At 34.4% G+C, this 12,259-nt stretch overlaps 1 protein-coding gene across 2 annotated transcripts in view; it reads right to left on the minus strand.

Moving 5' to 3' along the window:
• Positions 1–12,259, minus strand: part of mbc (dedicator of cytokinesis protein myoblast city) — a 643,249-nt gene that overhangs the window by 144,285 nt on the left and 486,705 nt on the right. For both annotated transcript variants that reach the window (XM_090391142.1, XM_090391141.1), the window contains exons 31-32: positions 9,015–9,100; positions 6,160–6,316 (exon numbers count right to left, since the gene is read on the minus strand). In XM_090391142.1, coding sequence (XP_090247268.1) covers positions 6,160–6,316; positions 9,015–9,100 — 243 coding nt within the window. The remainder of the gene's footprint in view (positions 1–6,159; positions 6,317–9,014; positions 9,101–12,259) is intronic.

Here is a 12,259-nt window from a genome sequence, read left to right on the forward strand (position 1 = left end):
ACATAGAGGAGGTTTTCAAGAACATTTTGCAGAAGCCAGAGTGATCAGCTGTGCATTTCTGAAAGCAAGGCCACCTCGTTTACACAATGTGACCTCCGTGACTTCTGATTTTGGGGGATTTCTCAAAGACAGGGTTTATCTGGATCATCCTGATATCTTGACAACACTAAAGACAGCATAACACAGCATGTGCACAACATCAGTCCAGACCAGCTGCGTTGTGCAAAGGATGGTGTTTGTGGCATACCAGGAAGGATAGCAGCAAATTGAACAGTACAGCTTGTGAATGTATACAGTCATTAGCAAAGCTGTAGACAGAATTAATGGTCAATCAGAGAAGGTCCTTTATGCAGAGGAGATGGAAGCGGGTAGACAAAAAACAGAGCTCCGAAGCACTCTTGTACTAATGGAGATGCTTAAAGAGAGGAAGCTATTCACCATACCATGCAGTGAACAACTAAAGAGAATTTATTGAACAGGCCTTAATGCACCAGATGGTCACATGCCCTGGAAATGTCTAGAACAGCAGCACATTTTTCCAAACCTTTCCATGATGTATATCCAGTGGTAGTGACGTAAGCTATGAGAACTTCAGTAGATTTTCATTGGTGGAATTCATACTGATGGTTACTGATCAACTAGTGTACTTCTAGGTAGAGAATTAGTTGACTATTGATGGCCTTCTCACTTGTTTGGGAGAGGAGAACTGGCTGGTAGTTAGAGCAGGCTTTTATATACAGATAATTTAAATACTATCTGTATAAAATAAAGAGCATGAAACTATGCTCTTTATTACAGATAACATTTAAATTCATCTGCAAAGCAAAATCAAGAAATAACTTCACTAAAGTCTTATGGACTTATTAACTGCTGTATCAATTTTGATATGAAAATCTGTAATAAAAGAAGAACTATAAAAATGGATAGAAACAAGGAAAACATTAGCTGCATTCTCAATGAAATATCCATAGAACAAATAATATATTTTGGCTATTTATTCACAATTTTTAGTGAAAATGGCAAATTAAATATGGAAACAAAAGAATATTTTTTGAACCATCTGGAAGATACCTTGTTCTCATTCATTCATCCTCAATTCTCTCTCTTTGGTTTCATTATGCTGATGACAATTTGTTGTTTGACATCATCCTGAAAATGAATTTACTACTTTCCGCCATCATACCAATAGCATTCACTTGTGCATTCCATTCAGGATGAAAAAAGAAAATGCTGGTAGTTTATTGGAACATCCTTTTTACTTGCACAGCCTCCAGTACTTTGTCAACCAGTGTTCATATGAAAGCTGCCTTTACTGGCAGATACACACACATCAAAAGTCTGCTCATTATACATTCCAAAAAAATGATGTTGTCAAGTTGTTAATTTATAGAGTGCATAATGTGTAGTTCTGTCTCTAGAGCTTACAACAAGAACTTATCACTATCAAAACCTTAATGAAATTAAATGGTTATAACCATTTAATTCATTGAGCAACAGATGATTCATTGAGCAACAGATGAGAGATGAGTTGCTATCTACAAAAAACAAACTGTTGCCTCTATATTTAGCTAGTGTTTACCAGAACCCTTGTGAATTTAATTTGACATACATTTGGGTCATTCTACAGAAAAAAAAAATTCATGAACAATAATACATTGAATACATGAAACTTCAAAAGTCTGGTCTGGCACAGCATAGTATTGACACTAAAAACAGTTATCTGTGGGAGGAAGCTCGTCTTCTCTGCAGAAGAAGTTTTAAATATGAACACCTTTTCAAAGAAAGTTGTGAAGCTCTTTTACATCAGCCTAACCTGAATCAGAATGACCATCTCTCTCTCTCACAAAGTATGGCCGATTCTCATTTTATGTAAACAACAAAAATCTTTTTAATATCATGTATTAATATTCATTTCTAGCAAGCAGCAATTGCTTTTAATTAGTAAACCAATTGTTGTATGTACCTTGTATTCCTTGTATTCTTTGATTTGCTTGTTGTTTCTACATACTGATGATGTACTGATATTTTTCAGTATAAAATATTTGTACCTTCTTAAGGTTTATTACTGTGGTTATCATGTAATTCTGTTGTTTGGGAAGCAATCATGTAAACTATTAGTACTATTATAGTATCCTATTCACCCATTTCAGGGCACATCAGGAAATTATGACGAAAAGTTCATTTCATAATAAATCTAGTCAGCTGGCTGAATAATTAAATTATTAAAGAAATATGCTCTAAGAAAAAAGTTAAAAATAATATAGATCCAAAAAATTAGCCATTAAGTATGAAAGAATTTAAGTGATAGCTAGCATTATTTCAATTATTACACACTTTAAAGCAAATTTCAAATTCATCCATGCTAAGATTCATTGAGCAAGCTTTTAGAGATATAAAGAAAAGGAATAAGGATAATGGAAATGAATAAAGCATAAACATGTCCTTAGGAATATTATTAATGATCCAGCTGAAGCTGCTGAAGAATTTAATATGCATTTTGTAAGTTTGGCAATTGCTCACAGTTGAAGAAAACTGCTGATTTCTTATATTATAAGGTGGTATAGGAATATCCTTCAGTGGTAAGCAGATGTTCACTGAACTGTGGAGCTTTAGAATTAGTGTCTTCCGGTTGGAAATTTGCAAGAGCTATTCCAATTTATAAGGACAGTTCATCGCACAGAGTGGAGAATTATAGATCTTTCTTTGTGTGTGTTAATGTAATAAATAGGTATTGCAAAAATTCAATCAAAATATATATATATTGATATCATCTATATCTATTAAGTTATCACTATCAGTGATATTCTTGATATGGATTACTTGTAACCAGATACATGGTTTTGCTAAGGAGAGAATGATTATGATAAATATGTTTGCATTTTATGATTATTTTCTTGACTATTTCCATTCATGAGAAAAACAGTCAAGCAAGGGCTTTAATGCAATTTATTTGGATTACAGCAAAATTTTCTATACAGTTCTGCAAAAGAACTTGCTAATTAAAATGCATAAAAGAGGTATTAATGATCACCTATTGAGATGGATAATAAACTGGTTGAATAGACAACAAAAGTTATGTTTAGGGTTCTTCGCTTGACTTTTGGTTTAGCTACTTGTACAAATAACTTAGCTGTCTTACATTTTTCTCTGTACTCTCTCAGGACATCTGCTGACTTATTGCTAGGAATTTTCAGTATGCTCTTTCTTCTTTTGCAGAACTACTTTAACTTCTTGTGTCTAACATTGTGTTCTTATTTTTCTGTCCTTGCAGACAACTTCACCACATGCCTCTCTCTAGTCGAGTCAATGAATGTTTTCTTCAGCATCTGTCACCGAGATTCCAAGGTTTGATTTCTTGTTTTTGAACTGTTTAATTTTTTCTTGAATAACGTTCATATGATTAAGTCTACAATTTACCTGTAAAAGCTGCTCAACTTTAATTCTTTTTAAAACTTTCTTACCTATTGTTCTTCTAAATGTGATAATCATTTTTATCTTAGTTAAAGCAAAGTGATGATCACTTCCAATTTCAAATCCTCTGTATACTCCATATACAGCAATAACATAGTCAATGAGACTTTTCTTATTTCTTGCATCTTCTCTCCATGTGGAATGTGAACACATTACTATGTTGGAACATGGTGTTAGCAATAACTAGTCTATTTTTAGAGCAGAAATCCAGCAGGTACTTACCATTATTATTAGCCTTGTCCTTTACTCCATTTCCCAAAATGTTTCTATATGACTGGTGCAGTTCATTTCCTACTCTGCTGTTTAGATCTCCAACAAGGACCCTGTTTTCCATTTTTTTATATCAGCTGCCTGCTCTAATGACTTGAAAAATTCTTTGTTTCTTCCTTAGGAGAACCTTCTGTGTGATCACAGGTAAAAATAAAAAATAAGTTTCACTGTCCATTTCTCCATTTTGGAGTTTGCTCACATTACTTAAAATTGCCTTCAAGACAAGCTCATTTTTGTATGTGGTGCCAATTGCTATCACTACTCCTTCCTTTCCTTGATCATTACTGCTCAAATATAACATCCTATACTTATTATGTAGTAGTATATTGCCTGTTTTAATCTTCTTTGTCTAATGTCGGTTATGTCTATATAGTACTTATTTATCTGCAAGTCCAATTTTCTTTCCATTGATCTTCAATTCTTCTGATGCCGAGTTTGTTCTTCTTCTAGAAGTTCAGTTGGAGTTTATTCCAGAAGCTTTTCACTGTTTACTCTGATTCCCTGATGAAAACAGCAAGCAGCCTTGTTTAACTGGACATGAAATCTCATCATACTGTACTATCATGTTTATTTCTGTTTTAAGTCAACAGAGAGAACAATTTGGTCAGTTAAGCCCCAAACTGCTAGCGCATCTTCCTCCATTCAGTAAGCAATGAAGTCCAACTAATGGGGCACACCATGAGAAAGTGATATTGGACATTAGGTCAGAAGCCCTAGTCAAGTTCTCACATTCCTTGATGGTGACAGGCAGGTCTCCTTCCAGTTATCTGGTTTTTATTCTTAAGCAAGTTATACAAAGGTTAATTTATGTAACTTTAAGAAAGAATTAGATAGTTGTTTAGATAGATAGATTTCATGTCTAGTATATGGATTAATCATAAATCTATATATAACAATTATCTAATTTAGCACTGCTGAACATGTTGGTATTGTGGTAATGAGTTTATGTTTAAGTATGTACTAAAAAGAGTTTGAGAATAAAGAGGGAGAAGATAAACTATGGGTGAGAATATATACATGTAATAGATATGATGATCAATCCTATATTATGTGTATTAATTTGGTATGTGTGTATGATTCACTTGATGTTCTTTTTTTCCCATCACTGAATTTGTCTCAGATTGTGGGGCTGGCTTTCCTCCAGATGTTTTGATTTTCCACTCACAAAATTGAAACCAACCTCAAACACATGTGCTAGTAGTTACATGCACTGTAAATGTAATTTTGAGTAATTTGTGAGTTTAATCTATAAGCCATCCTAGATGCATTTACATCTCCTGGTAGAGAACCAGTAACAATGGTAATAATTCTTAGTAAGGGAATACCATGAGTATATAAATACAAAATTAATGACGGAAAATCTCATGTAAAAAGATTTTTTTTAATAGCATAATTTTCTTAAATATAAAGAGCTAATAAGCTTCATTTCGGCGATATAAACATTATTTAAATTAAGGGGATATTAAATCCCACATTGTTTTAAAACCGAATAAGAAACTCAAAGATTACAATCTTTGAGTTTCTTATTCGGTTTTAAAACAATGTGGGATTTAATATCCCCTTAATTTAAATAATGTTTATATCGCCGAAATGAAGCTTATTAGCTCTTTATATTTAAGTAACTTAATGGGTGCACCTGTGTGGAAACTCGTATAGCAGAGTATATAAGTTCTTTTCGCTATACACTTTGGTATTAATCGGTCTAGCTACTCACTGATGAAGCCTCAAAAAAGGCTGAAACCGGTCTGGGTAGTAACCTTCCACCATAATGTAATAACAGCATACATTTCCTAGGAAATGTGTTTTTAGATTAAGGGAAATACCTAAGAATAGCGATCAGAACTTCATCTCCTTTGCTACGAGTTGTCCAGTATTGTACTACGTACTAGGGTCACTTGCATTAGCTAATGTAGTGGTCGCCGATACTTTATAGTTTACTATATTTGGCAAGAAACTCTCTGATTACAATCTTTGAGTTTTTTATTCGGTTTTAAAACAATGTGGGATTTAATATCCCCTTAATTTAGTATAATTTTCGCCTGTGACAAACAAGCGAAAATTATACTATTAAAAAATCTTTTTATGTGAGATTTTCCGTCATTAATTTTGTATTTAATGGTAATAATGATGAAGAAATATCTTTATATGACCCTGAAAAAATTATATATAATTTTTTTTTTAAATCAGTGCAGTAAATTTGAATGCAAACTCCATTCAACAATTTTAGATTTGTTATAAGTTTGTACTACTGCTAGTTTCTGAGTAATCACTCAATAATCAAACACATTGTCACAATTTCTCTCTTTCCAACTGAAATGGAACATATCCAATTGAACTGGAAGGAAAGAAATTTATAGATATTTCAAAATTTCTGCAACTGATGGGATATTTCCTTAATATAAAAGAAATCACACTTACAAGAAGGTTAACAGTACAGCTCATGCGATTTTCTTTGTTTTCATCGGTTACAATGGTCCTATATTCCAATAGACGTCTCATCAACCTAACCACAGTTTTCACAAATTTCATTCCTTGATCATGCATAGTTTGATGGTTCTCACAAAGTCCACTTAAGCTGCAAAAATTAAGTGTGAAATACACTGAATTTTAATTAATTATTAATCCACCCATAAAATTTAAGATTAATTTATTTTTTCCTAATCTCCTAATTTTTAATGAAAAAGCAAAGGATATCATCATGAAAATTTTATTCAATTCTTACAATAGAGAACACTGCTTACTTTAAAATGCATGTTTCCATGACCTGCTATTCAAAGAAAATGAATAGCAAATAATATTAAAAACCTTTTATAATGCTACAACTAATAATATTTTTTATTTATAAATTACTGTCATAAAACCGAAAATCAAATAGAATGATAACTGAGCAAAAATTAAGCAAATCCAATCTGCAATAAAAGAAAGTTTTGTAGCTATTACCATTTAAGTGACATATGATTTTTTTTTTCTTCCCCAAACTAAAGTATTATCGTGCTTGTTTGATACTTCAAGGGAATATGAAAAAACCTGTTTGGTCTTTGTATCAGAATTTCAGTATAAACCTTCAGTGACCACCTGAATACAGATTTCCAAACTTCCATGGGTGAGATTGCCATTAAAAAAGAAATAAGAAGATAACAGATATCCTTTAATTACAACTGCTATTAAAGATAGAAATAAACAATAGGGAAGGAGAAGATAGTATCAATTGAATCCAGAAAATAGTATCAATTGGGTTCTGCTCTTCAATGAATTTGTCTACAGGTCTCTCTTTTTTTTTTTTGATGGTGATATTAAGGGAGAGTGTCCTGTAGTTTTCTCTGTAAGTTCGTCATGAGGTTTTACTTTAACTTGGTGACTAATGAGTGTTGGTTATCTCATGTGCATAAGGTAGATGATGGCCTTGGTGTAGATGAAGAGAGAGAGTTACATATTCTGTCTCTTTTCATCTGCGTGGAGTAGATACTAGTAGTCTTCTTGGCTGTGTGTGTGTAATGAAAAGTGGCATATGATAGTTTCCTTTCCCTGCTAACATTAGTTCCAAGCTATCTTCAACTTTGATGCCATAATCCCTTTCTGCTCTAATACTTGCCTAGCTTTTTACCTGTGGCTATTGCTAGTGAAGGATTACCTGGCACAGCAATGGCACAATCCTCTACTGAAGTGGCAAATACAAAGACCCTACCACTTCACACCCAGAAGGAAAAGCCATAGTCATAGAAGCTATGGACATCGAAATTAGGTCACTCGATTTTAAGTCTTATGCTAATGTAGTAGCTAAAGAAAACATTCCAACTTTCCCCATAACATTGCTCTCACACACAAATACTGCATCAGCCAATAGTAGACTAATTAACACTTCAGTAACTACCACCACTATCAATGTCATTTCCTGAAAAAATGGAATTTTGATTTTTTCCCCAAAGAAAACACTCCTCTAGAAGAGTACCTGACAATGATCACCAAAATTGTGCCTGCAAAAATATCATTAATGCCTCCCATGTGTATTTCAGCCACACCTCATGAGCACAAACACAACTACAAAAGGACATAAACATCAATGCTTGTCACCTCGAATCAACCTCAATAGCACTGCCACTGACTAAAGTAACACTATCAAACATTTCTCCTAAAATTCTTCATCAACTCATCAGATCGATATTATTAAAGATACAGTTGTCACAGGAAAAATACGTGCATTGTTGGCAGCCACAAAAAGTATGAATTCGTCCATATCAAAAGTTTCTGAAGACAGGCACTAATGACTTTCCAAACAATGATGCACCACACAATTTGCCAATGGACTGCAAACACAATACCAGGACCAATAATTTTCATAAACATAATGTCATTGAGTATTTTTTCCTTTAATGGGAGAGGACGTGCCTTTGCCTTATGCAACAGAATAGTCCTTGACCAGGTACAGAAATAGCATGTAGACCTAATACTCTGTGAGAAATAAATATCAACCCATCATCCAATTTATCTACAAAATGGACAGAAGTGGCCTTATGATCTTCATCACTCTGTAACCCAAGAACACCACATGGGAGTTTTTAAATCAGTAAGAATAAAATGATCCATATTGTCTTTAAACAATAAAATCCATCCTTGTCACTTCTAGTAGTATGACAAATCCCATGCAAGATCTTGTAACCTTAGCTACAGACAAGATCTAGTCTCTTCAATATGGGAACTACAACAGATTTCTTAATGTCTTGCGATGTCAATAAACACTTATTAAGGCACTAGAAAATGGAATGTAACTTCTTCCTCTGCGCGTTTTTCTCGCTTCCATTGCAGGGTCCATGTTACGTAGATACGACGTTTGTAAGTACAACCCCCAGCCAGCCTGCTGCCAAGCCTGCTGCTGAGGGGAAATGCATTTTTTAACTGTAGCAGCGTGTGTGTGTGTGTGTGTGTTCACAGGGCTGGTTTGCCTGTTTATGGGATGAAAAACCCCAGCAAGACTGGCTAACTTGGCTATGGCTGAGAAAGATCCTTAAGCTCCTCACGCCGTTGACAGGAATCGAACCTAGGACACTCCTTCCTCAGGTATATGGTTGTGAAGCACATAGCCACTAGGCTAACCCTGCGGACTAAAAATGAAATGCAACTGATTTTCACAATAATTAGATGCCCTTTGAAAGTGCTAGGATTTTCAACTTCAGGATTATATCCATTCAGCATTCCAAGGTTAAATGCTATTTTGAGAAAATAACAAGACACATTGAATTCTGTATTTTTTTTTAAAATTCTATATGGATACTTACATGTCATAAAAAAGATCTTTGTAATTTTCATCTCCTCTGCCTCCTTCGACTAGCATATCCAACTGAGTTATCATTTCATTTTCAAACTGAAAATCAAACATTTATATATATATGTGTGTGTGTGTGTGTACACACATACACAGACTGTATGTATAAATTAGACAAAGAAAAAGTAATAATTTTCTTATTTGGTAATAAGATTAAGTGCATGAAATGCTAAAAAAATATATTATAAACAATATGTTTTATTATTTTTGTTCAACAGCATGAATATATACATTTTTTACATGACTTCTATCCATGAATGGTTGTAAATCTATACGTACAATAATGCTGTGGATGGGCTAAGAATTTTTCTCCCCTATTTGTATTAATTATATATATATATATATCTTTTTTTTTTAGTCTAACATAATCCAGAAACTTCTCTAGAGATTTTTCAAGCTATTTTGGGCCTCTAATAAGTGGAGAATTAGTTTCACACTGGGCAGTGAAATTCATTTTCCATTTAAAGACAGTTACAAACATCCATACCCGTGTATGGGTTCAAATCTGCAGCCTGACAGTTGGAGAGCACATATACTAACCACTTGGCTACTGAATATTTGCTACTTAAAAAATCTCCAAGAATACCTATTTACACTTATCATGTAAGGTCTTTTAAGTATGATATTTAAGTGTTTCAATGTATTCCTTTGCTTCTGTCCTAAGCAATACTCAGCTTATGTATTCTAAATTCTTGTATATGTTTGAAATATCCAAACCACTTCAGTTGTACTTAGTCTGATCTAGTTTTTTTTTTTTTGTTTTTTGATAAAACTGTAATGCATGCATTAACCACTGTATCAGCTTGGACATGTACACATGTCCATAAATATATGGATGCAAAGTGCCTGTTGAAGTCAATATAACATTTGGTTATTATCGAAATAATATGGATGCGAAGCATATATTATTGATATATTTTATTCATGTGCCCGTTTGGGCAGTTAAACAACATTTCATCATGTTCTAATACCACAGAAACCTTCTTCCTCTAACAACAAATCGGGCTGATCCTAATCTGGTGGTAGAGGAAGAATGCTAGCTCATTCCTTGCTTCTTGTATACTAGAAAGGATGCTATTTTCTGGAGACACCTCAAGTAGATCCTAGGTACTGCCACTATGGCATGAAGAAGGAAGATGTTTCTTTGACAATATCATATTACCATTTATTTTCTGAGGACTCTCTTGGCTGGTATGCTTTTCATCATCATCTTGAGTTACTCATTCTACACTCCATTTATCATATGGCAATCATATTAGCCAGTCAATATTTATACACTGCATGTCCCATGGTATTTAAATATCACTTAGATGTTGAAGAGCACACTAAAAGGCAGAGATAGGAAGTTATTATTATTCTTTCTAAGGCTTATTTAATAAGGTCACATCTGGACTACTGTGCACTGATCTGGTTACCTGGATTCCTTGGGGACGATCAATGATGGATCTAGATCTTGGCCACTCACCTCTAGATAGAGCATCTAGAGGTGAGTGGCCAAGATTATGAGGGCTATGGAATGCTACCTATAAGGATGGACCAATGGTCTGCAACATGGCATCCTATTACAAAAGTTATTAAGAGTTTTTTTTTTTCAATACATGGCAGGATGGGAGAAAACAAGGAATCACTCCTTGTTTTCTTTCACAAGATCTTGAACATGAGTGTAAGAGTGCAGTTTGCAGGACTGTGAGACTAGATTTTTTTTGCTCGAAGAATAGTGAATGAGTGGAATGGGCTGCCAGAGGCAATTGTGAACTTAACAGAAACCATAGTAAGAGGAACAAACAGCCATGGCACCCACCTTAATAAGATGTAGCACTCCCTTTCGCTAGCAATCCTATGGGGGTATACTTTCCACAGGCAAGTAATGAGATCATGGACTGTAGTGGGGTGGATGTACCTTGATCTCACTTGATGCTCCAGTTCATCTCACAGATGTTCAATAGGATTGAAAGAGTTTTGTCATCATTCACTGCAGGTAGCACTTGCAGTTGACTCCCTGCACTTCCATCTCAGCATTCTATCACTGGTTGTTGACCCGAGATGGACTAATTTGGCAACAATTAGGTCTGCAACATGGCATCCTGTCACAAAGCCTCTTGACACCAGATGCTACCTGATCCTACATATTAGTTGTCTTTTTCACTCTTCCTGATCCTTACATGGCAAGCAATAAGGCAGAATGAAAAGGTATGACCCTAGTGCTAATACTCTCAATGCCATGCTTCTTTCAGGTATACACCAATGTGTGTGTGTGTGTGTGTGTGTGTGTGTGTGTGTGTGTGTGTGTGTGTGTGTGTGTGTGTGTGTGTAGGTGTATTGTGTGTCATAAGAGGAGGATGTTGCCTTGTACCAGCACACTCAATGTTGTGCTTCACCCTTATTTTCTGCAATATTTCCCATATTAGATTATGATGAATACTCACAAAGTCTGCTGCAGCTATTGATCAAGATCTTGAACCTGAAGTGCCTATCATTTTGTATATGACATGAAAAGGAGGGTTTTAATATGTCTTGAAATGAAGATTTTAGGTTTGTTGGTAGCTGGGTACATATTGCCTGAAAGGCTAACTAGACTTAAAAGGTGTATCATTCCAAAAGAAATCCCATCTGAGAAAAATGACAGTAAGTATCAATGCATCTACCTGTACATGGGTTTTCCTTTATTAAAGAGAAAAACTGCAAATCTATGCACACAAAAACTGTTACACATGCACACACTTAACAAGCATTCAGATAATTTGTTGACAAGGTTGAAGCTGATTGCAAACTAGAATCTCTTTACAATCCACTCAGATAAGATGCAGTGCACAGTACAGGAATTCTTCTATCCATGCACAATGATGTTTGCAAGTACCTACCAATTTATATTTTTCTGGATGACTTTTTGGCTTTATTCATTTAAATATTTGAAATTCCTGGTGGTATTTAGTTCTTGTTATAGCAAGATATCTGAAGAATAAATACATAGGTGAAGTGAAGGATCTATTCAGCTTGGTTGTATCAATGGTGTGCTGAATTTTTATTCTTATATCAGCCTTGCTTTAGGTCAACTGATGTTGAAAGAGTACAACCAGCATTTTTTCCCAAAAGAACTTAATAATAGGAGATATATAGTGTGTTTATTTTCAGAAGGAAATTGTCTAATTCCTTGATGGTACATGTGAGTGAAAAGCAGGGAATCAGATGATTAACACC

This window comes from Typopeltis vanoorti, chromosome 4, assembly GCF_054136105.1.
Source record: "Typopeltis vanoorti isolate ZY-2024b chromosome 4, IOZ_Tvanoo_1.0, whole genome shotgun sequence".
In the NCBI taxonomy this organism is placed as follows: Eukaryota; Metazoa; Arthropoda; class Arachnida; order Uropygi; family Thelyphonidae; genus Typopeltis; species Typopeltis vanoorti.